Source organism: Gopherus evgoodei, chromosome 5, assembly GCF_007399415.2.
Source record: "Gopherus evgoodei ecotype Sinaloan lineage chromosome 5, rGopEvg1_v1.p, whole genome shotgun sequence".
NCBI classification, from domain to species: domain Eukaryota; kingdom Metazoa; phylum Chordata; order Testudines; family Testudinidae; genus Gopherus; species Gopherus evgoodei.
In genome coordinates this window covers 4,312,036-4,339,175 of record NC_044326.1, presented here as the reverse complement: position 1 = coordinate 4,339,175, position 27,140 = coordinate 4,312,036, and the positions used below count along the sequence as shown (strand labels likewise).

The following is a 27,140-nucleotide window of genomic DNA, read 5'->3' as shown; positions in this document are numbered from 1 at the left end:
TTGCTTGGCTGAAAATGGACTTCGTAACCCTGTCAAATTTTCTTCCCATTTGTTAACATGGGTCACTAAGCGGCAGCTTTTTTTCCCCTCTTAAAACCCCAAACACTAAGGAAAATGGATGACATTTAATATAGGTTTTAAAAGCACGATTCCTTAAATTCCACGAGATCTGGAGGCAATTGTTCTGCGAGACAAAATCAGGAGCACTCAGACATTCAATAGCAGGTGCCGCCAACCTGAGCAGCAGGGGCAGGCGACCTGCTCCGCCCAACCAAGGCCTGAGATGCCATCTCAGTCAGGAAAATTGAGACAGATGCTGTTGCCCTGACCTTCCTATTCATCACTGTCAACCCTGCTGTTTGCCACTGAGAATGGTAAACGCAGACGTCGGTCATTCTTCCTTTTCGAAGACCAAAAGCCCCCTCTCCTATTTGTTTGTCTGGTGCTTTTGCTGACAGCGTGAATAATTTGAATCCTCCTCTGAGGAGCAGCCTGTCACGATTTTAATGCAACACTAAAAAACAAACAAAAATCAATCACTGGATAGCCAATGTACTAAGAAAATTAATTTGTTTGCGAGAATTCTGTCTACTTGTCGGTTCAGGTGCAAAGCTCAGCTTTGTCATCTCCAGTAGTGATGCAGTTTGCCTTGTTCCTGTCCCTGCCTGCCACACCTGAAGTATTAATTACCCTCGTTATTTAATTAAGGGCTGGTTTTACAGATATGCAAAGCACACATCGCTCCCTTTGGCTTCAGTGGCATGAGATCTTGAGCTGTTAGAGTTTTCGTCCATGATCACATTTTTGAAAATGCCTAGTGTGTGTGTGTCTTCGCATAATATTAGGTACTGTACTGAAAAACATCTTCAGATCTGGAGAAGGAAGAAGAGGAGGAGGAGTTCTTCAGGTCTTTCCCCGGACCTGGAGAAGAGCTCTGTGTAGTTCAAAAACTGGACCCTTCCTCCAACAGACGTTAGTCCAGTAAAAGATATTACCCACCTGCCTAGACCCAATAATCAGGCAGATGTTTAGGGCCAAGCACTGCACCACCAAACCCAGACATGATCATCGTGGAATTCCCAGTCTGTGCTACAAATTCTTCCTGAGAAGCAATGTACATAGCGTTTTTTGGATAGTGCTTTGTATGTTCAAAGCACTGAATATACCTTTTATTTATTTAAAAACCTTGGCAGAGAAAGCATTCTCAGGGCTTTAAATACATTTTAGTAAACATGAAAGGCCAAATCCTGCCACCTTACTCATGTGAGTAGTCGAATATATGTAGCAGGATTTCTGGTGTGAGCAAGGTAAGCAGGAATTGAGCTGCAAGGTTCTAATTGACATGTTAGGCTAGTGATTGGAGCGAAACCTGTGAATCGTGAGATCTGTCATCCTGTGAATTGTCCCTCAAAGGAAGTGATGGGAACCACATTGCTTCAGACGTCTAAAAGTAGGTTGGACAAAGCACTGAAGAAAATGTTATAAGGAACCAGACCTACACATAAAGGTACATTGATTTTTTTTTTCCTCCAGTTGCAAAGCTGTTTCCCAAGATGTATTAATTGCTGAAGAGTTTGAAGTTTTGTTCAGCTTTACCAGTGACATGTCTGCAGTTTGCAGAAGGTCACCAGTCACTTTGAAATGTTTTCCTATTATTATTAGTAATGATACTACCACTGCATTGCATTGTTAGCACCTTTTATATGAAGACATAAAAAGCCTTCACAAATAGTGCAAGGAAATGTTATTGACTCCTTCTCATAACACAAGAGCTAGAGTCACCAAATGAAATTAATAGGCAGCAGATTTAAAACAAACAAAAGGAAGTATTCACACAACACGCAGTCAACCTGTGGAACTCTTTTCCAGAGGATGTTGTGAAGGCCAAGACTATAACAGGGTTCAAAATAGAGCTAGATAAGTTCGTGGAGGCTGGGTCCATCAATGGCTATTAGCCAGGATGAGCAGGGATGGTGTCCCTAGCCTCTGTTTGCCAGAAGCTGGGAATGGGTGACAGGGGATGGATCACTTGATGATTCTCTGTTCTGTTCATTCCCTCTGGGGCACCTGGCATTGGCCACTGTCAGAAGACAGGACACTGTGCTAGATGGACCTTTGGTCTGACCCAGTATGACTGTTCTTATCTCCATATTGTAAATTGAGCCACCGAGAAGTTAAGTGAGTTGCTCAAGGACACAGACAAGTGCTGTAGTAGTCAGAACTAAACCCAGGAGTCCAGTTCCAGTCTGTTTTTTTTTCTTTTTTTTAAGCAAAAACAAACAAACAAAGAAGCTGTGGACCCACAGATAGAACAGGAAATGCCCATTGTTATAGAAAAGTCATTTTTTTGTTGTTTTTGCAAAAGTCTCTATGTTCTGTCTTCAAGGACATTCTTATAACCTATAATTTTACAATGAGTTTGATATGTGGCTTTTAACCTACTTCTATGCCCACTATTATTTTTTATGTTTTAGGACCCCCTGCTTTTCGATATTTTTCCAAACCTTGCATATCTCAGAGGTAGTTGGAACCACAAATGACCCAAATTTCGACATTGCGACAAAAAGAGAAAAGAAGGCTGTTGTTTTTCTTACAAAAGTATTTTTCACCAGTGTAACACAGTCCGGTGCTTGTTAAACCAGATTTTTTTTTTTACAATACTTACATCATAAAATAAACAATTCCATAATCTCTAAAGTCCTTTAACTGCTGATTTATGAGAAATTAAAAGGGCAGTAAAATTGTATTTTAAATTTCATTAAACTCCAATTTTTCATTCAAACCACTCCTGGGTATAGTCAATAAGAAACACAGGTGTACCAGCCAGCTTGAAGGAACCCTGCAGCCCAGTAAGTAAGCATGCCAGAATGTGCCTATATTGATCCCAATGCAACTGTTTATCACCTCGTTCTTCGCTATATTCACTGGCTCCATGGATTTTCTCACGTGGAAACCTTGTTATTCATTTAGCACTACAGCCTTCACCCAAAATATTATGTGCCCCCTCCCCTTGCTCATGTGCGGACTGCCAAGGTTTGTAACATGCAAAGCTAACAGTTTCCTGATGTTCTTTTAATCTTCGATGTATCATATTACTATTAATGGTGTCCCTAGCCTCTGTTTACCAGAAGCTGGAATGGGCAACGGGATGGATCACTTGATGATTCCCTGTTCTGTTCATTCCCTCTGGGGCACCTGGCACTGGCCACTGTCAGAAGTGAGGATACTGGGCTAGATGGACCCTAAGCAGGGCCATTCTAATGTTCTTATGTATAGGTGATAGGCATTAATGATCTGGAAGAGGAATGAAGAGTGAAGTGGCAAATTTTGCAGATGATACAGTATTAGTCAAGATAGTAAGTCCAGAGCAGATTGTGAGGAGTTAGAGGGGTCTCATAAAACTCGACTGCATAACAAAATAGCTCAGTTTTGATAAGCACAAAGTAATTCACACTGGAAAAATAATCCCAACTATACATATCCAATGATGGGTTATAAATTAGCTGTTACATCCAAGAAAGAGATCTTGGAGTCACCATCAGTAGTTCTCTGAAAACATCTGCTCGGTGCACAGCAGCAGTCAGGAACTGTTAGGAAAGTGATAGAAAATAAGACAATGGAATTATATTTTTCTATATAAATCCATGGTTCTCCGACATCTTGAATACTGTGTCCTGTTCTTGTGTCCCCAGCTCAAAAAGGATATAGTGGAACTGGAAAAAAGTTCAGAGAAAGGCAATAAAGATGGTCCAGGGTTTGAAACATCTTCTGTATGAGGAGAGACTAAAAAGATTAGGGCTGTTCAACTTAGAAAAGAGATTACTAAGGGGAGGTTGTTAAAATCAAGGATGGTATGGAAAAAGTTAATAGGGAGGTGTTATTCACACAATACAAAACCAGATGTCCTCTGATGAAATTAATAGGCAGCAGGTTTAATACGAACAAGAGGGAAGTACTTTTTCTCACAACTAATCTGTGGAACTTGTTTCCATGGGATAGTGTGATAGGTTCAAAATATAAATCAGTTGAGAATGGGATAAGTTCACAGAGGATAGGTCCATCAATGGCTATTAGCCAAGATGGTCAGGGATGTAATCCCTTGCTTGGGGTGCCCCTAAACCTCTGACTGCCAGAAGCTCGGAGTAAAAGAAAGGGACGAATCATTCCTAATGCCCTGTTCTGTATGCTCCCCTTGAAGCTCTGGTATGGGCCACTGTCAGAGACAGGATATTGGGCAAGATGTTCCATGGTCTGACCCAGCTCTTATATTCTTATGAGCAGAGCATTTCGCAGAACAGATGAAGACAAATTCCTTCTTCTTAAGAGTTAGCATTCTAGTCACTGCATGCTATACTCACATCTTCCTTCCTGGCAATGGACACCATCATGGAGAATTTAATAAACCCTGTGTTTTGCTGGTAGAAGCTCTTTGCTTCCAACATCAAGAAAGTGATATAAAGATTTGACCCAAACATCTCTGCAGACAAATCCCACCTTAACTGATCCCAACCTCTCTGCAAATGATAGATCCTACAGCATTTTGGTGAGGTCATTCCAATTGTTTTTCTCCAGAAAAGGGGGCTGGAATTTAATCTTTGTTACATTAGTGGCTAACAGCCCTCACCAACGTTGTGCTGGTTGAGGCCCCAATATGTAGTAAAGAAAACAGAGCCCCAGAGCGCTTACAGTTTGGATTATGACAATACATAACAGGTGCATGAACCAGACCAGTGAGGCAGGGCAAGGGAAAGGACAAGGTAACAGTAAGACAAGCATGTTTTGCATGATAAGTAGTGGTCTCTGCTCACCCCATTCCTAGCCAGTGTCAGGTGGTAGCGTTTTAGAGGCATCATGGCTTTTTTCATGGGAAAAGGTAGTTTGAGTCAAAATGCAGCCCTTCTACCAGGTAGTTCAGCTCTACTGATGATATACATCAGCTCTACAGGGATGATATACATCAGTACCATGTACTGGAACGTTCCCAGCTGAAACAGAGCTAAGCAGCAAGGTAAAACAAAGCAAAATCGACAAAAAATGCTTGTTTTTCCAGCATGAAATCTTACAAGGAGTATTAATTGCTCTCAGAGAATGTTATGCCAGGAAGACAAAACAGGAGCAAGTCCCTTCCCTCCCAACCTCAACCATTCCTTTGGCTTCACATGTCACTGAAATAATTTGCTTTCTTCAGCACTAGTGTGAAATTACTGGTGTGTGTGGAGTCACAAAGGGAACACAGGTAGAATCCCTGGTCAGTAGAGGCAATGCCACCTTCTTCCACTGGGATTTTCCTCATGGGACCTTTCTTAAAGGATTGAAAAATGCTACAGTGATAATGAAATGGTTCAGTGGTGTATTGATATATGTAAAAATTGCAAGTCACAATACAAACCCTTTCAGACCTTGCTCAAGAAAATCTTGGAAGCTTTGCAGACTGTTAAAGATAGATGGGCTTCTCTTTAGCAGTTTCATTTCCTTCTTCACCCAAGACCTCTTGTCTCCACTATCTGCAACCCTCATTTGATTCTTAACCTTGTACACTCCTCATTCCATCTGTCCTGGAACCATTTTCTATCTCGTTCACCAACTTAGCCTTTCTATTTACTCATATGAGCTCTTCTCCTCCCCTTCCATGTCCTACATTTGTAAATCTACCTCTGCAGTGTTGCACATATGTACCACTACCTTCATTTCACCTCTGTTCTTATCCTCATCCATGCCTTCATCTCTTCTTATTTTCTCTACCGCTCCTGCCGTCAGTCACAGCCACCCTCTATAGCTTACACCTCATTGACTTCTTCTCAACGTGTCACATGTACCCCTCCGTACTTGCATCTTCTCCTTGGTTACTGGGCTTTCCTTTGTGTTTATCTGCTCATGGTCCTGTGCAACACACAAGGAGAGGATACTGGTTCTCACGTGCCTTTTCCTGAGACCTTGAATGGTTGAGTGGTTATGGGCTGTCTGCGTGAAATTACCTATACAAAAGTAGTTTTTTCTTAAAAACAAGACGTCTTAAAAACAGCAAGAACATGATAGTAAAACAAAGAGAAACAATCTGTATAACATCCCTACATGTGAACTTGTCATAAATTAAACCATATAATAAGGTATTGTCAGCTTAATTACAGTAAAATGAAAAGAAAACCGTACATCTCTATCAATCATTCACTTCTGACCGCTCTTGACACCACCTTTCCCTTCTGTGTCCCAAAGATCTTTCCTGGTTCCTGCCTTTTAAAGCTCCTAAGCCTATGTCAAATCCTTTGATGTTAAAGGGCTTCCAGAGTTCATTCCAGGCAGTCCTCCATCTCTGTGTCCCAGTTTTTCCCCAAGTAGTCCTTTGAAATACAGAACCACACAACTGGTGTTTGTAAACCTTTTCAGCCTCCTATTCAGGGGGGAAAAAGATCATTAGAGCTGCTAATTCACCTCTTCCAAATATTAAACATCTTAATTCATCAGAGAGCTTATCATCCGCTCTTTCCATTCCATGTATTTGTCTGGGTTTGGAAAAGTAACCTTTAGACATCCATAACTCAGTTCTTTCTATACATATGCCCAACATTATCTATTACTTATTGACAGATACCAGCCTTCCTGTCACAAAACTTCCAATTTCATCTGAAAACTTTTACTTTCTTGTACTTTAAAATGTCTGACAATCCAGCAGTGAGTTGTTGTTCTCTGCTGTTGTGGACGCAGCTCAGACCTGTCAGCATCTGAAGGCTCAGGCACACCCCTTTGAAACATCTGTCAGATTTGTTCTGCCTCTTGAAGTAAATGGAGTTCCGGGCTCTTCCTTGTCTGGAGCCTTAGAGGAATGGATGTTTTTATTGAATTTGATTCAGTTTGGCTCAATTTGATAACTTGGGGGGTGGGGGCTCATTCTCTGAAATTCTCACTACCTTGATAATTTGGCTGTTAAAAGGGAAATTCAGCAAAAAGTGTTGGGTTTGAAAGTCATTGAGGGAATTCAAGTTCAATATGGAAATTGTGAAATGAGTTATTGAAACTTTGGCCAAAGTTCCAGAAGCTTACTTGCTATGCCTCTGTTCAGCCTTCTCATCATAATTTCTTACCTTTCTCCTCTTGTAAGGATCTCCAACTACAGAATAAGGCTTTGCATTTTGGTCTCACATATTACTCAAGGTATTTTACAAAATATTAATATCCCTATAGATGATCTTTACACATCTTAAACAATATCCTAATCATAGCTCATTCAAAAGAGAAAGCATTAAAGAATGTGGCACACACCATTCAGTTCCCTGAGAATTGTAGCTTGGTGTCATATTTTCCCAAAAAACATGCCTACTTCACATCTGTAACCATTTCTGGAATCCTGTGTCCAGTTCTGGTGCCCATAATACAAGAAAGAGGTTGATAAGTTGGAGAGGGTTCAGAGAAGACCCATGAGAACGATTAAAGAATTAGTAAACATGTCTTATAATGACAGACTCAGAGCTCAATCTGTTTAGTTTAACAAAGAGGTTAAAGGGTGACATGTTTACAGTCTAAAAGTATCTATATGGGGAAAAATATTCAATAATGGGCTCTTTAGTCAGCTAAGAAAGTTGGTGTTGATCCTTCTAAGCAGAGGGTAGGACTGGATGACCTCCTGAGGTCTCTTCCAACCCTAATCTTCCATAATTCTATGATTAACACAATCCAATATCTGGAAATTGAAGCTAGACAAATTGAGACTGGAAATAAGGCATATATTTTTAGCAGTGATGGTAATTAACCATTGCAACAATTTACAAAGGGTTGTGATGGCGCATCACTGATGATTTTTAAATCAAGATTGGGGGCTAATTTAGCTACAGCGGGTCAGGAAAAAGATCTTGGCATCATCGTGGATAGTTCTCTGAAGATGTCCACGCAGTGCGCAGAGGCTGTCAAAAAAGCTAACAGGATGTTAGGAATCATTAAAAAGTGGGTAGAGAATAAGATTGAGAATATATTATTGCCCTTATATAAATCCATGGTATGCCCACATCTTGAATACTGTGTACAGATGTGGTCTCCTTACCTCAGAAAAGATATTCTAGCACTAGAAAAGGTTCAGAAAACGGCAACTAAAATAATTAGGAGTTTGGAGAGGGTCCCATATGAGGAAGGATTAAAGAGGCTAGGACTCTTCAGCTTGGAAAAGAGGAGACTAAGGGGGGATATGACAGAGGTATATATAATCATGAGTGATGTGGAGAAAGTGGATAAGGAAAAGTTATTTACTTATTCCCATAATATAAGAACTAGAGGTCACCAAATGAAATTAATAAGCAGCAGGTTTAAAACAAATAAAAGGAAATTCTTCTTCACAGAGCGCACAGTCAACTTGTGGAACTCCTTACCTGAGGAGGTTGTGAAGGCTGGGATTATAACAATGTTTAAAAGGGAACTGAATAAATTCATGGTGGTTAAGTCCATAAATGGCTATTAGCCAGGATGGGTAAGGAATGGTGTCCCTGGCCTCTGTTCATCAGAGGATGGAGATAGATGGCAGGAGAGAGATCACTTGATCATTGCCTGTTAGCTTCACTCCCTCTGGGGCACCTGGCATTGGCCACTGTCGGTAGACAGATACTAGGCTAGATGGACCTTTGGTCTGACCCGGTACGGCCGTTCTTATGTTCTTATGTTTTTTTCTACAGGATATATTCTAGGAATGTTGCTGGGGGGGAAGTTCTATGGCCTATCTTCGAGGGGGTACCTCACTCATCTAGATATTTGCCTAGTTTTACAACAGGCTACGTAAAAAGCTCTGGCGAAGTCAGTGCAAACTAAAATTTCATATAGACAAAATAAGAAAGTAAGCGATTTTTCAGAAATAGCAAGCTGTGACACTTTTATACTTTTATGTCTGATTTTGTAAGCATGTAGTTTTTAAATTAGGTGAAACTTGAGGTACACAAGATAAATCAGACTCCTGAAAGGGGTACAGTAGTCTGGAAGGCTTGAGAACCACTACTCTAAAATATCAAGAAGGAAAGAGATATCTGACAAAGTGAATATTCACCCATGAAAGCTTATACATCTGTTAGTCTGTAAGGTGCCACAGGACTCTTTGTTGCTTTTTACTGATCCAGACTAACACAGCTACCCCTCTGATACTTGACTCCATAATTAGAGTTTCCTTTTGGCTGAGTAATCCTTGGTTTTAGGAGCTGCTAGCCCAGAGGTGGGCAAACTACGGCCCACAGGCCACATCTGGCCTGCAGTACTGTCCTGCCTGGCTCTTGAGTTCCCAGCCGGGGAGGCTAGCCCCCAGGCACTCCCCCACAGCCTGAGTTCGCCGTGCCACCAGAGCTCTGGGTGGTGAGACTGCAACAGCCACTGGATGTCGTGTATTAAATTGCTCCCCATAGGAATGTGCTACTCGCGGAGCACCAGGACTGGCTGCTGTAAGTAGTACCCTGTAAGTAGCACATTCCTACCGGGAGCAATTTCATACACTACACCAGCCCTGCATAGTTTCGGAACCTCGGTGTGGCTCTCAGGCCAAAAAGTTTGCCCACCTCTGTGCTAGCCCTATCAGTGCGCCTTCTAATACTGCTTTCTCACCAGCCAGATCTTTTACACCAGAGTCAGACCCTAAATTCAGAAGCACCAAAACTACACTCAGGGCTCCATTTGTCGCTGCATCCATCTTTTAATCTTTATCCTTGGGGCAAATGTCATAGTCTTTTGGAGGAGAATGAGAGACCAGTGTTTGCGTTAACACCAACAGATGTACCAACATTAGGGATGAGAGTGATTTCATTGCCACTTAGAGCAACTGAGAGGATTCTACGATGAACTAAAACTGCCTGTAATTCCTGCATGTGCAAACAGACGACACTCATTAATAGTTAGACATCCTTTGAGGAAATACCAGTCTGCCATATAATTTTACTTCTCACTGGATGCTCAGACGTGTTAGTAGTGGGAAGGAGGGAAATGAGAGTGGAGGTGGTAGTGTTATAATTGTGTCTACAAGTTTACCCGAATTGTGAGGAAGTGAATAAATTTTCCAATCACACACAAATGTTGATAGGAAAAGGTGTAAAAGGGAGATGGACTGAATTATTGTGAATAAAATGGCCTCCTGAGATAACTCAGGGACTGTGTTAAGATCAATAAGAAAAATATGGGACTGAAAATCAATTAACTGAAATTAGGCCTAACTGGTGGACAAAATAATGAAAGGATGAGCTATTCAGCCCATCACTTCATTTTGGGGAGACTTTGGGGGAACTGGAGAACAAGCACAAAAATTACTGACTGAAAGAAGGGGAAGGAATGAGGTTCACCTTCATGGCTGCTCGCCCCACCATGGGACCCAGCATCCACTCTGACACCACTGGCCTTTGACATCCTGATCCTGAGAGACATCCTGACCAGACCAGGCCAAGAGAGCAATCCAGATGACATCACCTCCTCCACTGGCTCCAGCATAATTCCAAACACCACCTGAGATGTGAGAATTTCCCCCCTTCTCCCCCCTCTCCCCCCAATGTGTCCTTTTCCTTCCTCTCCTTATTTCTTCTCTTTCCTATCCATCTCCTTTTTCTTACTGTCTAATAAGAGTCTGGCTTAGCTGGCCAATGCTGTATCTTCTGCAGCACTGGTGTGAGCAGGTGACACAAGAGCCAGCCAAAAGCAATGCCCCACACAGTCTGATGCTGGGAAGTTTGCCATGTCTCGGAACGGCTGATAAAACCATGTACTGTGGGACTGTGTTTTTCCAGCACTGAGGGTGGAAGTGAAAGTTAACACCGAAGACAGAAGTTGCGTTTTCTGTCTTTGCTGTTCTCCCCTTTTGTGCGTGTTTGTCTTGACTTGTGTTCTAGGAAATGGGATTGGACTTTAACAATATCTACAGCCCATCTCAACTCACTTCTCTTTCTCCTAAAAAGGACAGTTAATACCATCTAAGGGACTGTCCAACAAATGGGTTTTCCTTATAAAATCCCTCTACAGCTAAAGGAAAAGGGAATAAGTCTTATGGTTAAAATAAAAGCCTTATTTAATACTTTACTTGAACTAGTTTTACCGCTTTTTCCATATCTTTAACAAAAGGTTAAAAAGATTTTTAATGGCGTGTTTGCCCTGGTGCTATGGAGGCTGAGGTCTCTGTATACCAAACCGTGAACCTTGTTTAACACAGTTAAATATTGGACAGCGGCACAGTCATGTTAACACTTCTGACTCTTTGGACCCACATAGTCCATCAAAATTTATATAACAGTGAGTCTTGTGTGAACTGTCTATCTGTTCACTGGTACAGATAAACACATATACAATGATGACCAGGAAAAATGGTAGTGACTATGCAGTTTTCTTTGACATCCATTGAAATGAATGGGATGCCTGGTACTTTTCAGCAGCATGGCTGTGTTTAGGACCTTGATGAGGAAAAACTGTACTTTAATGGTGTCCTATTAGCCATTGGGGGGGGCACACTTTCTGTGAAAGCAGCAAAGAGTTTTGGAAAGCAGCAAACGTATTGGAGCATGAGCTTTCGTGGGTGGATACCCACTTTGTTGGATGCATTCACTCACGAAAGCTCATGCTCCAGTACGTTTGTTAGTCTATAAGGTGCCACTTTTACAGATCCAGACTAACATGGCTACCCCTCTGATATTTGAGTTTCTGTGAATTAGCTGAAACAGGAGCCTCCCCTGTGTGGCAAGAAACTTTATTCATTCCCAATATCACTCCATTTTTCAGCATGGCCCAACTAACTGTCTTCAGCACTTCTGGACCTCTATATTCTTACCTGTCACCAATTCCTTTACTAACACTGGATTCTACCGAGGGAGCTCTCTATCAACCAGTTCTGCTGTGTGTGGCATTTACCTCCAGCTGATTCCTGCTTTTAGCTTCTAGCAACTAAACTGTGCTTTGTTTTATATGTTCTAATCCACTGTATTTAGGCCATGTATTCAATTCCTGTTCTTTTTCTTTACGCATACATCCTCGTATTCCAGCACCTTCCTGCAGAATCTCAGGCAACCAAAGGATATGAAGCTTTGCTTGCTTTGTTATTTATTCTCTCTAAAAGCATTGCAGACCTCCATACCACCTGCAGTGCTCCTCATCCTCCTCTTTACTGCTCCTTCAAGACTCTTCTCCAGTGAACTTTTCTCCTCCAAACTCATTCACCTTAACTTGACCCCTAAGAGTTCTTTCCACCCTAACCCTAATCATCATCATCACTAATAAATTTATTCTACTGCACCCAAAGTGGGAGATGTTTGTCTCACACACATAAGAGGGCAGCGAGTACTAGTAACAATGTGGTGGGATTAGAGAGAGAGGAAAGTTAGTGCACATGATTATTTTAAGTTACATGCACATCTCGATTTTTTTAATGAATGTGTGTAAATGTATGGTACACACTAAGGTATACCATGTATGTAGGTGTCCAAAATGTGTACAGATTATGCGTGTGTTCCTTTTTTCTGTGCAAATTTTTGCCCCCACCCCTTTCTGGAAGTATCCCAATCTGATTCTTATTCCTGAGCCATCCACAATATGCATCTTCTGCTCAATTAGCCGTTTGTACATAAATAGATACAATATACATGTACATCCTCTGCTTGACACTGCTTACTGGTGGAAATCCATTCCTTGCCCAGGATATTGTAGAGAAAGCCATAGACCTTTTCAGCACTATGGAAGCTGAGAATAACTCCATAGCAGGCAACTTTCTTGCTGGTGGAAACTGTTCCTTCATACATCTTGATCTCCTTTTCCTATCCTCCCTGGGGTCTTCGTTCTGTATGCAGATGAGCCCTGTCACCATCTGTCCTTCAAATTCCTATCCATCCCCAAGTCCTTTAGTCTTCTTACTTAGTCTGGTATTTCCCTTGATGGATCTTATGGCTGTGTATTTGCTCTCTTCACTCAACTCCTCTTCCCAATTCTGTTCAAAATCTCACTGTCACCCACCTCTTTATACATACCTTTGAGCACACCTGCATCTTAGTTCTTTCCGTTTGCCCTTCGCTCCCATGTTCTCTTTCCTACACCTCAAGTTCCACCCTGTATGCTATTCAGCTATGCTCCACCACTGTTACAACTCTCAGACTCAATCGCTGTTATACATCCCAGCTCTGGAGCACTGTGAAGTCTGGGGCTCTCATTAGATACTCTCCAGGATTGCCGTCCGGGCTGCAATGTCTAATTTTTATTCGTCCCTCATTTCCAGATGTGCCGATTATCTTTGTGTCCTTTCACATATTGTTAACACCTACCAAGCTAGCCCTCCCCTCCTGCTCTTTCTCCAGATAGATAGGAGGAGCTTGTTTCTCTCCTGCCACCCAAGATTTCCCTAATTTGTTTCTTCCAACTCCTCCCTACCGAGTCTTTTTCCTGCCCTTTCTGTTTCCTTACTGTTCAGTGATTTTCATAATATCAAATTGATTTAAAAACCCTTGTCCCCTTCTACTATTATTTGGCCCAGACTCATTGTAGCATCTAGGATTAAATCTTCTCTGTATGAAACTTCATAATCCCATAACAGGGTGGGGGGAGGCCTCTGGCAGCCACAGTTCAAACCCTACCTTGATGCCACCCCTTTGCCTGCAACAGATTCTCAGCTGTTATAGTCCAAGCCCCCTTCTCTCTCTCCAAAGGTCTGCTAAAAACCCACCTCCTCCACTAGTCCTTCCAACAATGTTAGTATATAGAAGAGTAATAAAGTATGTGTCAGCTTTGCAAAAGTCTTCTGAGCATTTACGAGCCCATGCATAAAATGTGCTTCTATAATTATCATCTTGACATGGGGCAAAAATATTGAACAGCATGGGCAAGTGGGAAGGTAGGATTTTGCAAGGGGGTATATGTGTGTAAAATACATAATACACATGATATAATATCAGAAAAAACGTGTGTGTATATAGATTCAGCTACTATAGTGACAAAAGAGGCCTAGAGAGAGAGAGAGTGTGTGTGTGTAGTATCAGAGGGTAGCCGTGTTAGTCTGGATCTGTAAAAGCAGCAAAGAATCCTGTGGCACCTTATAGACTAACAGACGTTTTGGAGCATGAGCTTTCGTGGGTGAATACCCACTTCCTCAGATGCATGTAATGGAAATATCCAGGGGCAGGTATATATATGTGTGCTAGCAAGCAAGCTAGAGATAACGAGGTCAGTTCAATCAGGGAGGATGAGGCCCTGTTCTAGCAGTTGAGGTGTGAAAACCAAGAGAGGAGAAACTGGTTCTGTAATTGGCAAGCCATTCACAGTCTTTGTTCAATCCTGAGCTGATGGTGTCAAATTTGCAGATGAACTGAAGCTCAGCAGTTTCTCTTTGAAGTCTGGTCCTGAAGTTTTTTTGTTGCAGGATGGCCACCTTAAGGTCTGCTATAGTGTGGCCAGGGAGGTTGAAGTGCTCTCCTACAGGTTTTTGTATATTGCCATTCCTAATGTCTGATTTGTGTCCATTTATCCTTTTCCGTAGAGACTGTCCAGTTTGGCCGATGTACATAGCAGAGGGGCATTGCTGGCATATGATGGCATATATTACATTGGTGGATGTGCAGGTGAATGAACCAGTGATGGTGTGGCTGATCTGGTTAGGTCCTGTGATGGTGTCGCTGGTGTAGATATGTGGGCAGAGTTGGCATCGAGGTTTGTTGCATGGATTGGTTCCTGAGCAAGAGTTATTATGGTGTGGTGTGCAGTTACTGGTGAGAATATGTTTCAGGTTGGCAGGTTGTCTGTGGGCAAGGATTGGCCTGCCACCCAAGGCCTGTGAAAGTGTGGGATCATTGTCCAGGATGGGTTGTAGATCCTTGATGATGCGTTGGAGGGGTTTCAGCTGGGGGCTGTATGTGATGGCCAGTGGAGTCCTGTTGGTTTCTCTCTTGGGTTTGTCTCGCAGTAGGAGGCTTCTGGGTACACGTCTGGCTCTGTTGATCTGTTTCCTTATTTCCTCATGCGGGTATTGTAGTTTTGAGAATGCTTGGTGGAGATTTTGTAGGTGTTGGTCTCTGTCTGAGGGGTTAGAGCAGATGCGGTTGTACCTCAATGCTTGGCTGTAGACAATGGATCGTGTGATGTGCCCGGGATGGAAGCTGGAGGCATGAAGGTAGGCATAGCGGTCGGTGGGTTTTCGATATAGAGTGGTGTTAATGTGACCATCACTGATTTGCACCGTGGTGTCAAGAAAGTGGACCTCCCGTGTAGATTGGTCCAGGCTGAGGTTGATGGTGGGGTGGAAGCTGTTGAAATCATGGTGGAATTTTTCCAGAGTCTCCTTCCCATGGGTCCAGATGATGAAGATGTCATCAATGTAGCGTAGATAGAGAAGGGGTGTGAGTGGACGAGAGCTGAGGAAGCGTTGTTCCAGGTCGGCCATGAAGATATTGGCATATTGTGGGGCCATGCGGGTGCCCATAGCAGTGCCACTGATCTGGAGATATATATTGTCATCAAATTTGAAATAGTTGTGTGTAAGTATAAAGGCACAGAGCTCAGCAGCCAGTTGTGCTGTGGCAACATCAGGGATAGTGTTCCTGACAGCTTGTATTCCATCTGTGTGTGGGATGTTTGTGTAGAGAGCCTCTACATCCATGGTGGCTAGGATGGTGTTTTCTGGGAGGTCACCAATGCATTGTAGTTTCCTCAGGAAATCAGTGGTGTCGCGGAGATAGCTGGGAGTGCTGGTGGCATAGGGTCTGAGTAGAGAGTCCATATATCCAGATAGTCCTTCAGCGAGAGTGCCAATGCCCGAGATGATGGGGCGTCCAGGATTTCCGGGTTTGTGGATCTTGGGTAGTAGATAGAATAACCCTGGTCGGGGCTCTAGGGGTATGTTGATTTCTTCTGGTGTTAGTGTAGGGAGTGTCCTGAGTAGATGCTGTAGTTTCTTAGTGTATTCCTCAGTGGGATCTGAGGGAAGTGGCCTGTAGAATTTGGTATTGGAGAGTTGTCTGGCTGCCTCCTTTTGATAGTCAGACCTGTTCATGATGACAACGGCACCTCCTTTATCAGCCTCTTTGATGATAATGTCAGGGTGGTTTCTGAGGCTGTGGATGGCATTGCGTTCTGCACGACTTAGGTTGTGAGGCAAGCGATGTTGTTGTTCCAGGATTTCTGCCTGTGCACGCCGGCGGAAGCATTCAATGTATAGGTCCAGGTTGTCATTTCGACCCTCAGGAGGAGTCCATGTGGAGTTCTTTTTCTTGTGCTGTTGGTGGGAGGGCACCCGTGTATCAGTGCACTGTTCAGTGTTGTCCTGGAAGTATTCTTTGAGCCGGAGACGGCGAAAGTAGGCTTCCAGATCGCCACAGAACTGTATCATGTTGGTGGGGGTGGCAGGGCAGAAAGAGAGTCCCCGAGATAGGACAGACTTTTCTTCTGGACTGAGTGTGTAGTTGGATAGATTGACGATATTGCTGGGTGCGTTAGGGGTACCACTGTTGTGGCCCCATGTGGCAGGTAGGAGTTTAGACAGCTTACAGTCCTTTTTCCTTTGAAGAGCGGTGAAGTGAGTAATGTAGATCTCCTGTCTTATTCTAGTGAAGTCCGTTTGTATAGAAGTTAGGTTATTAATGAGAGTCTCCAGGTTGGAGAGCTCTTTTTTGATGTTTTCCTGTTTGCTGTATAGGATGCTGATCAGGTGGTTCCTCAGTTTTTTTGATAGAGTATGACATAATCTCTCACTGTGGTCTGTGTAGTATGTAGATAGCAGCGGATTTTTTACCTTTAGTCCATTTGGTATGATGTCCATCCGTTTGCATTTGGAAAGGAAGATGATATCTGTCTGTATTTGTGCAAGTTTCTTCATGAGGTTGATGGATTTCCATTCCATACGGCTAAATGCAGTGCCTTGCATGGTGTCAAGTATCAGAGGGTAGCCGTGTTAGTCTGGATCTGTAAAAGCAGCAAAGAATCCTGTGGCGCCTTATAGACTAACAGACGTTTTGGAGCATGAGCTTTCGTGGGTGAATACCCACTTCCTCAGATGCATGTAATGGAAATATCCAGGGGCAGGTATATATATGTGTGCTAGCAAGCAAGCTAGAGATAACGAGGTCAGTTCAATCAGGGAGGATGAGGCCCTGTTCTAGCAGTTGAGGTGTGAGCTTGCTTGCTAGCACACATATATATACCTGCCCCTGGATATTTCCATTACATGCATCTGAGGAAGTGGGTATTCACCCACGGAAGCTCATGCTCCAAAACGTCTGTTAGTCTATAAGGTGCCACAGGATTCTTTGCTGCTTGTGTGTTTGTAAAAACAGAACTTCATAGTTTGGAATAAACATTTAATTGGCACGAGTTTGGGATAACTGCATTATTCGCAAGTAGTGAAACCATGTGCAAATTATGCAGATTGCAGTAAATGAGTGCTAACAAAATCTTTGTACCACCTGTCCACACCATCATTCTGAAGGTGGGACACGTATCATGCAGAAAACCTTGTCCCTAAATTAGTGAATTTGGGAATAAAGAAGCCAACGGTGTTTACTCCTAACTACACACAATGTAGTAGAATCTCTCTGTACTTGTATATTTGCATGTATAGCTGTGTACAGTAGTAAATGAAAGGAGATTCTGAAATTCTGTATCAATTTACAATGGGTGCCTTTTTTCCTTGTGTGTTTGAACTCTTTATTCTTTGTTCATTGCTTAGCAGTTCCTTGATTCTTTCGTTGGAGAAGCCTTTTGGAAAAGAGGCTGGAGTCCCTCTGTAACCTGCCCTGGCTGTCCCTAGCTGTAGCCCTTGCAAAGACATTACTACTTTGGCCTGAACACAAGCCGCTCAAACCTTTAGCCTGGCTAAATGCTTTGTACAAACAGCCGCATACAGATCTGCTCTATTCTCTTGTGATTTTCTGCTCAAGGGGCCGTGTGGTAGGTGGCTTGCTCTATCTCGCCGCTCGCCTTGGTAGTGAAGAAAGTACAATAAACGAATCTGACAGTGCCGAGGCCACCGCTGTGCTAGGTCGTTCTGAGAAAACTGTACCGAAACCTGATTGAGGAGATTAAAACCAAGAACTGGCTGTCTCTCCTTTAAAGCTCTGTTCCTTTTTAGAAGGACTTTGTCCATTTCCTTTCCCCAGATAAGTTTGTGGCATTGGTATGTAAAACGTGAAGTATGAGTACAGAGGGTGCTGCAGTACTTTGTAATAATAATGTGGTGAAACACCCCATTCATTCCTGTTCCAATCCCTTGAAGTCAGTATGCACATTGCATCGTATAAGCAAGATCTGTGATCTCATTTGTACTGTAATACATGTAGTATAATAATGATCTCATCGCCTTTTTCACTCCTTGGATGTATTATTCATGCAATACATGCCTCCACCAGTTTTTTGAGGAGTTACCGTTTGAGCCACTCTGCACTACAGAATTTACTGAGTTAGTGATATATTTAATACAGAGGTGCTGTAACATGGGTTACTCTTCCCTGCACAGGATGGACCATACTTTATTACAGCTGTTTATTAAAGTGTGCGACTCTCCACTACAGACAGGGTTGTAACATGGTTCCTCATATAACTAGAGCAGAGCTAATAATTGGACACAAGTAATGAATGGGATGGCTTTTACCTTGAATTTCCCCTAAACAGATCACAAGATTTGGGAATATATTGCTTATCTGCAAACTTTCAAGAATATCATCAGCAGATCTTTTGCATACAAATTATCATGAATATTTGAAAGCCAAATTTGCACAAATTGGGAATCTTACAGTTGAGTTTAGAATTCTAAATTAGTTCCTAGCAGCTTTTAGACACTTGAATTTACAAACTGGCTTTAAAAAAAGAAAAAATTCTGATATTTCTCCCAGTGTTCACTTGGCTATAGATATAACAGGATTTGGCCACATCCATAGAAGCAAGCATTACTCCTGCCCCTCTCAAAACACGCCTTTGTTATAACACGGTGCCCCAGTGCAGTAAATCTATTGACAGGCCCCTTAAATACACCATCTCAGTGATAATATTTTTCATGCATTCTTGGGAAGCCAGAAGGCTTTTTGCTGCATTTAAAATGTGCGTGGTGTTCAGATAGTATATGCTCAAAGTTAAAGGCTTAATATTGGGTTTTTGTATTATGTGAACATGCCTAGATACTCTACGGATGGGCATGTAACAGAAAATCACCTCTTTCAGAGCACCTGCATGAGACCTCTGCATTGCTTAAGTCTCTCTTAGAGCATGGACTGTCCCGTGAGCACACGGGTGAAATTGAGTCTGTTAAATAAGTTTATACAAAATGCACAGTAAAATGAATATAAATAGTTTAATGAAATTTAAAACTAATTCAATGAAAATAGTTTGTCATTTTAAATTTCAACTTTCCCCTGGACTGTTTGCAGCCCAGACATTGCAGCTCAGTGTGCTGTACCTGGAGAATTGACTCGAAACTGAGCAGCCTAGTTTAAACATACAATCTCCATGATGTGCAAATGCAAATCAAAACCAAACTTGTCAAACATACAGGCCTAAATTTAGGCCTCATGCTCATATTTAGGGACCATCAGAGATGGACCTTTCTTTGCCAAACATCTTGAATGGTGAAATTTAAATAGATTTTTTAAAATTCTTTGTTAAATTAAGTTTCTGTTAGTAGCACAGGTGTGGAATTTTGGTTTTGAAAAGCTGTTTATTAATCTGACTGCCTCTGACTTTCTGCAATTTTCCAAATATTCTATTCCTTTATTGTACTACAGTGAGAGTCACTTTGGAAATGCCTGGTTGAGAGGTTAGTCATAATGCCAGTTTAGACTGTTTTGGTATTTTAAAATATTAAAAAGTAAAACTATGGACATTTGAAAATTGGCACTTTAAGAAGGACATGGCAGCCAATCTCCAAATTGCAGGATGTGCCTTCTCCGACAGTTGAACGAAAAGGTTGCGGTGGAGGGGAGACAAATTATCTTAATTGCGTGAGAATTTGGAAATAGGGCAAATTCTGTGTGGCTCATTAAAGCCAGTGGGACTGCTCAAGTGACTGGACTGCAGGATCAGGGCCTTAAAAATGTGATTCTTAAATGTATTTTTCCTTCTTGTTATTACTTCAGAGTGAGAAAAATAATGGAAGCAGGCTTCCAATGAAGGGAATATATGGAATGAGGTGGAACCATTTAGGGCTTTGTGATTAACCATATATTATCTCTCAGTACCTTAGTCTGGGCATGAAGATGGGAAGTAAAACCTTGGTTTTATCCTCCTTTACACCCTTCTTGTTCTGTGAAGGCTTCATGCTAGGCTGAGGGCTGCTCCCCGATCTTAAAAAGTCCTGACGTGATGAATAACTGTGCTGAAGTAGATGCTAAATCATGAGTATTGGGATCATTTTATTTAAAAGCTGTAGCTTGGAGCATTTTTTCTTCTTCTGTACAGGCATGGCACAAAGTAAACGGTGTCTCCTGCAAACTGTCCCAGGTTGACATATTGTAATTCCACGAAAGCAACAACATTAAGCCAGGCAAAAGCACAGGACACACCATTGGCGTATGGTATTCCTAGGTGACTTCACAAACCACGTGCACTTAGACATGAGGGAGTAAAGTGAGGTTGGAGATTCAGCCATGATCGTTGTATCTAAGTGAGGTCCTGGTTTTGTATGAAGAGTCGTTCTAATGGTTGTTTTAGTAAAGTTGGGCAAGATCAGATGGCCTGAAACAGGCCTTCAACGCAAGTGCTCAGCAAGGAGAAATACGGTTATCAGCCTCTTTGTGAGAATTATCAACCAAGAGCTGTGAAATGATCCTCTAACCTGAAATCATAATGTATGGTCCCCCATATTAGTTTTAGACTGAGTTTAACCAATACATTAAAAGAAAAATAAACCACCAGAGTGTAGAATTAGGGCCGGATTACACCAGAAAGGGGCAGACATGGCTTTGGAAGTGTTCTTTGCTTTATAAACCAACGTTATTCAGATGTCAAAAGTCCACCTCCAAAATAAAGGAATAGGCCACACAGTGGGGGCAGTTCTTCCCATTTTGGGTGCTTGTATACGGGCAATAATGTTTCATACCAGAAAATGCAGATAATCTGCTACAGAATAATTAATGGTGCTGCTGGGCATATTTTTTTGATGAATGCTTATGGAACCCGGTGACAGGCGTGAAATTAGAAAATACCTTCAGTGCCCTAAAATATAAATAGCTTTCGGAACTGAAAAGATTTTCACAGCTGAAGATTTTATTGTGTTGAGAGGAAAAACTTTTCCACCCCCACCTCCCCTTTCTTCTTTGCAAGTTGTTTGTCCATTCACAAAACAAATACTCTGAAGCCCAGTGCGGCTCATGGGAATAAATTTCAGGTCGAATTAGTACAGTTTCCTTGCTGTCAGGACGGTGGAATTAATGGTGTTTTGATGACACAAATTTTGAAGGGCAAACAAAGAAGTTGAAGGGAGGGAGACATGACTCCTTAGAAGTGCAGTCCTCCTCTCCCCCAGTCTCTCTTGTCTTCCCTGTCATCCGTCTGCCAATCTCCCTGTCCATGGTTAGTTAAAGGCGCTTTTTATCCTCTTTTCTTTCCCACAGAGTTTGCCAGATCCGGGCCAGTGCCTGGGTTCCAAGGGGACACACTGCAGTTGGCCTTCATCGACTTGAGACAAGTAAGTCTTTGTGTTTTTGTTTTTTGTTTTTCTTTTAAGATGTGTGACTGAAGACCATCAGGTCTTAAGGAAAAGGGAAGGGAGGGGAAGCAGCATTGGTGATTCAGGCCAGAGACCTATATTCTCTCCCTTTCTCCCCAGTACTCAAGACCGCCAACTTATTTAGCTATCCAGGGTCCTAGGAGTGGCCGAGGTGAATGAGTTGGTGGTGTAGGGGAAAGGGAGAGCACTGGGCCCATTGTGCTCTGGTTGGCTTCTGCAGACATGGCAAAAAGATAACTCTGAAACTCTCTGCGCTGACACTAAGCAGGTGTTGCTGACAGAGAGCAGTGATGCAGAGACTGCCTGCATGGAGCACTTTTGTTCGCAGATAATGCCCGGAGAAGCGTTTCAGGAGGGCGAAGGAATTTGCATTCTGGGTTGTGTAGGGTGTGTGTATGTGTTTTTTTTTTCTCCCCTAGCTCCCTCTTTTGCAGACATTCCCCAGCCATGAATGACAAAGTGGCTGTTTATGAAGATGGGTACAAAAGGCTCCGCCCATTGATGCCTGCCTCACAAGGGATCCCATTATAGTCATGTTAACCGTAGCAGGTACTAAGGCATCCCTAGAGCTTGGCAAGCCAGTTTAGGGGAAAGGGCCATTCTAGCGAGTCATTTGTTATGGTAGAAATGGGCATTATTGATATACCAGGCGGGGGGAAGAAGGGAGCAGGGCCCTGTCATCTCTTGGCACTGAAGATGGATGGGGTTGGATAGAAAGTCTGAATGAAGTAAGACTCGATGACTGATGTTTCTCTCCTATTAAAACAATCTTTTTTTGTCTGTTAAACCCCACCTGCTTTGTCTCTCTGCCATAATGATGCAGTGCCTCTTGTTTTCAGGGTTGACGTAGTTTGCATTCTGAAAACTTTCAGATGCACAGGGTATTTCTTTAATCTGCATAATCCCTTGTATCGATGATCTCCTCACCACTGTGACTCTGATTCATGCCGGAACAGCTTTTAACCTGTAATGGATTGCGAACCCTCTCCGAATCCAATTGATGTGCATTGTAATCTGTCATCGAATGACACTTCTGCAAAGCTACATTAAAGTTTGATGATGATAATAATGAATCTCCACACACCCACTTACATTTGGGAATTCAGTTCTGCATGGTTTGTTTCCATATCAAACTTATCCATTCGGTTACATGTATGGTCCATTTGCAATATTGTCTTAAATGCCTCGCAGGAAAGAAATGAGTTGTCATTGCTGAATCTCATGCTTTTGCATACATAAGTGTTTCAACACCACATGCGGAGTTGTCAGTAAAGCACCCATGACCTTGTGTTTTACGTAATATAGGGGTGTTGGTTCTTCTCCAAAGAGACGCAGATGAATGCAGGGATTTTGAAGAGGAATGCTGTGGTTTTTTCCTAAAGAATTAAATGCCATAAAAATACTTCTCCGATGTTTAACTTACATGAAGCAGTGTATTATCTGCTGGCCAGCGTACGTGTAGTGTTAATATGGTTTATAAGGGCAGTATGCACCCAAGTGAATTCCACATGAGCCAGGATACAGCTATACGATGGTCCACTTGTGTTTCCTTTCTAGTATTTCTGCTCCTCTGTCAAATACTCTTCTCTAATTGTATTTGTTTGTAAGTTTCCTGCTGCTAAGTGTATTCTATTCTTTCTCTTCCACTAACTGGTCTTCAGCATTTTTGATAACTTGCCGAAGATGTAATCTGTGCTGGCTGGGGTACAGTAAAGACCTGACTCACCCAGCCTGCCTAGTGGAATCTGCAGTTCAGGACAGGCAACACTATATCTTTGAGTGTGGGAGTGATGCTGTCTTGATACAAGTAGGGTATTGCTCAGGTAATTGACCATGCTGTGTCATTCTAAAGCCTCTGGGAAGTACAGATATCATTTGTTCATACAGGGCAGTGCCTGACATTTTACATAAATATAAATTCCCTATCTGCACAGATTTTCACTGTGCGAAGCTCTGATCCTGCAAGGAATTTTCTGCACCCCTTGCACATACATGGAGCTGTGCTGACTTTCTCACCACAGGCAATTTGAAAAAACCCGAACCCTTGTTTTTCTATAAATATGCATTTGGGGTGTTCCACGGACACTTTTGCTCTGTCACTGTTCTATCATGTGAAACGGTAGGAACTTGAAAGAGCTAAATTTGAAAGTCACCTCTTCAAACCACTTCAGTGGGGTAAGACTTGGACAACTGCTGTCTTAGAGTTTATAACAGCTGTTTTGCTTACCACTTGTCAAACAGCAAACATTTTATATGCATCTTTTACTGTGTCCCAAAGCCAGTTGTGGTTGTGGGTTTACGTTGAATGACAATCAAAGTATGTTTCCCTCAAATATACACTTTCCTCGCCCTCTCCCGCCATATTCCCTAGCTTCCCACGTTATCTGTATAATCACAGGTAGCCTTCCTTGTTTTATGAGTAGCATGAAATAAAAAGTGAAAAGCCATATTTTTTAAAAAACAATTCATTGGTCATTCATAGACATGGTAAAGTTAATTGGAAGGTTTTTTGGTGAGATACATTTATTTCTTTAATGTGGATCTCCAGCTCATCTTTTAATCAGAATTTGGTGGTAAAAGTTGGATGAAATGAGAGATTTGTGTGTTTAGCCCCATGCCAACGGACACCTTTCATACTGCGATGCTGTCTGCACCGTCCTTGCAGTCTGCTTTGTGTTGCTCTTGTCAGTTTCATGCTAGGAAGTAATTGCATTCAAGGCTATGCTCGCCAGCCAGCAGCATGAAAGCATGCCTCCAGAACGGGTCATGACAGCTTGAGAGTAAGCACGATTCTCCCATTTTTTCCAAGAAAATGTATTTCTATTCTCTGCATAGGGCTAGTTTAAAACTAGAGGCAGGTTGAAAACAGTCAATTGCATGAGCCTGACACCGAGTGCTTAGATTTAGTCCTGGGCCACACCTGGACAGTGCCCGTCCCACTGAGTGTGCAGCAATGTGTAGAAATACTTGTTAAAAGATGTCAAAAATGGCTTTTTCATGCGTTGATGAAATACATACTGCCATCTGCAAACCATGAGAGAGAGATTAAGTCGCTTAAACTGAATATTTCCCTGAAGCGGAAGCTAAGATAGTGGCAAACCCTCTGACATGTCTTTGGTCCACACACTCGTTTGCGTATTTGAAGCCTATTTTTCAGTTGAAAGAGAAGACCTTGCAAAACATGGCTAATCACAGCGTTAATCTCGGAATCCTAGAAGGCAGACACGACAAAATGTCCCATTGGGTTCCATCCAGTTCACCTCCCAGCCAGGGCAGGAGTATTCCTTATTGCAGTAACTCTCTAACTAAATCCTTCTGTAGACTGCTTTGTCAGGGAGAGGCCAGCTCCTCATGCAATATTCCCCATCTCTCTCAGCCTGGCACGCTACGGGTAGGGACAGTCAAGTGCTAGATCTGATCAAGCTAGCTTGAGAAATGTGGCTGCAGTGGCACAGGCCCAGGTCAGCTGACCCTCCCAACTACAAGTCCTCCCGACTTCCACGGTATTCACACAGGTGGCTAGCCTAATCACCTCCCAAGCTACTTGCTAATTTTAGTGTGTTAGCTGGAACAGAGCTAGCGCCTGTCTGTCTACCCACTTTGGGGAGTGCACACTCAGGTGCAGGGTAGAAGTAGCCTAAAAGTTCCAGTCTGCTGATGCAGCAGGAGATGGCTTCCTGGATTGTTGATGTCAGTGAGCTACAGCTTGTAAAGCATTGCCCTACTGCCATATGCCTAGATGTGTTTTCTTTCCTATTTAGTGTTTAATCCCCCCAAGCAATGAAGCTTCCACCTCTCCCCTGGGAGGCGAATGTACTATAGCTTTGTACCATCTGGATATCTTTCCTGATATTCGGCATAAATTTTCCTTTCCTTCATTTCATCCCATTACAGTACTCTCGCTCTGTGTTGTATCCCTACTCAGTCCCCTCATTTCATAGGTTTTGGTCGCTACTTGTGCATCCCTCGCTAATGCAGTGTAACTCGCTGGACCACTCTTTGAGCTAACAGAGCTGGGTCTTTTAGCTCAGCCTAGGGAGGCACAACATTAACTTTTATAGGTCAATATGTTCAAAAACTGGTGCCTAAAGTTAGCCTTCTAAATCCATATTTAAATTTAGTTGCCTGATTTTGAAAATATTTACCATAATGCGTTGTTGGAAAGCGGTATGTCATATGCAAAGTCATGGGTTCATTATGCCCCATTTAAACAACTGTTTCATTGATGATCCTTGCATTAATAAGCTAGTCCTGTGGGAGATTTGTGAGTAGTTATACCTTGGGTTTTGATAATGCTCTCCAAGTGAGGATCTCTGAGCGCTTTAGGAACACTAGGGCAAGCCTCTCAACGCCCTTCTGAAACAGGCAAGTGTTAATAACCTAGTCCCAGATTTGGACCTGAGCGTCCAAAATATGGGGGTTAGCATGAAAACCTCCAGGCTTAGTTACCAGCTTGGACCTGGTACTGCTGCCACCACCCAAAAAATTAGAGTGTTTTGGGGCACTCTGGTCCCCACAAAAACCTTCCCTGGGGACCCCAAGACCCAAATCCCTTGAGTCTCACAACAAAGGGAAATAAACCTTTTCCCTTTCCCCCCCCCCCAGGTGTTCCTGGAGAGATACACAGACACAAGCTCCGTGAATCTAAACAGAGGGAGTCCACCCTCTCTAATTCCAGTCCTGGAAACGAAAGCACTTCCCTCTTCACCCAGAGGGAATGCAAAGTCAGGCTAGTAAATCTAATACACACAGATCTCCCCCTGACTTGTTCCTCCCACCAATTCCCTAGTGAGCTGCAGACTCAATTCCCTGGAGTTCCTCACTAAAGAAAAACTCCAACAGGTCTTAAAAGAAAGCTTTATATAAAAAAGAAAAATACATACAAATGGTCTCTCTGTATTAAGGTGACAAATACAGGGTCAATTGCTTAAAAGAATATTGAATAAACAGCCTTATTCAAAAAGAATACAATTTAAAGCACTCCAGCAACTATGTCCATGTAAATACAAAGAAAACAATAGAAACCTTACTGCCTTACTATATTTGTACTCACAACTTGTAAACAGAAGATTAGAAAGCAGGAAACAGAAATCCTCCCATAGCCGGGAGAGAGAGATTCAAGACAAAGGACTCACACCCAAAACTTCCCTCCACCCAGATCTGAAAAAAGTCTGGTTTCCTGATTGGTCCTCTGGTCAGGTGTTTCAGGAACTTCTTTCCAGGTGTAAGAACATTAACCCTTAGCTATCTGTTTATGACAGCAAGTAAGTATAACGCTCATTTAATCTGTGAGCAAACTGAATTACCAAGAGCTTAATGTCAGAGAAGATGCAACAGGTCTGTGGGAGGGCCAGGAGTGAAACCCGAAGTGTTCTAATGGCGACTTCGTGAGCTCTAACCATGAGGCTGCTCTGTCTGACATGGTCACACGGGGTGCTAGGCCTAAGTTCCATGCCATTCCTTGCGCTTAGAATGTCCTCTTCAAATCTATTGGCTGTGACACTGAAGTGTCCCTAAAAAC

The 27,140-nt window shown here is 42.5% G+C and overlaps 1 protein-coding gene and 1 long non-coding RNA gene across 4 annotated transcripts in view; one reads left to right on the top strand and one right to left on the bottom strand.

Moving 5' to 3' along the window:
• EXOC6B (exocyst complex component 6B) overlaps positions 1 to 23,226 on the top strand; it is a 354,725-nt gene extending 331,499 nt beyond the window's left edge. For 2 of the 3 annotated variants that reach the window (XM_030565623.1, XM_030565622.1), the window contains 2 exons: positions 21,504 to 21,577; positions 22,039 to 22,426. In XM_030565623.1, the coding sequence (XP_030421483.1) occupies positions 21,504 to 21,577; positions 22,039 to 22,074 (110 nt within the window). In that variant the 3' untranslated portion in view covers positions 22,075 to 22,426. Of the gene's footprint in view, positions 1 to 21,503; positions 21,578 to 22,038; positions 22,427 to 22,458 lie in introns of those variants that run through there. The other variant, XM_030565624.1, reaches the window with a different exon arrangement.
• On the bottom strand, positions 4,194 to 8,641 carry LOC115652964. The gene is made up of 3 exons (XR_004000796.1): positions 8,621 to 8,641; positions 5,502 to 5,504; positions 4,194 to 4,260 (listed from the first exon to the last, which is right to left on the bottom strand). It is a non-coding gene; the product is annotated as an uncharacterized LOC115652964 (long non-coding RNA).
• Positions 23,227 to 27,140: the final 3,914 nt, after the last annotated feature.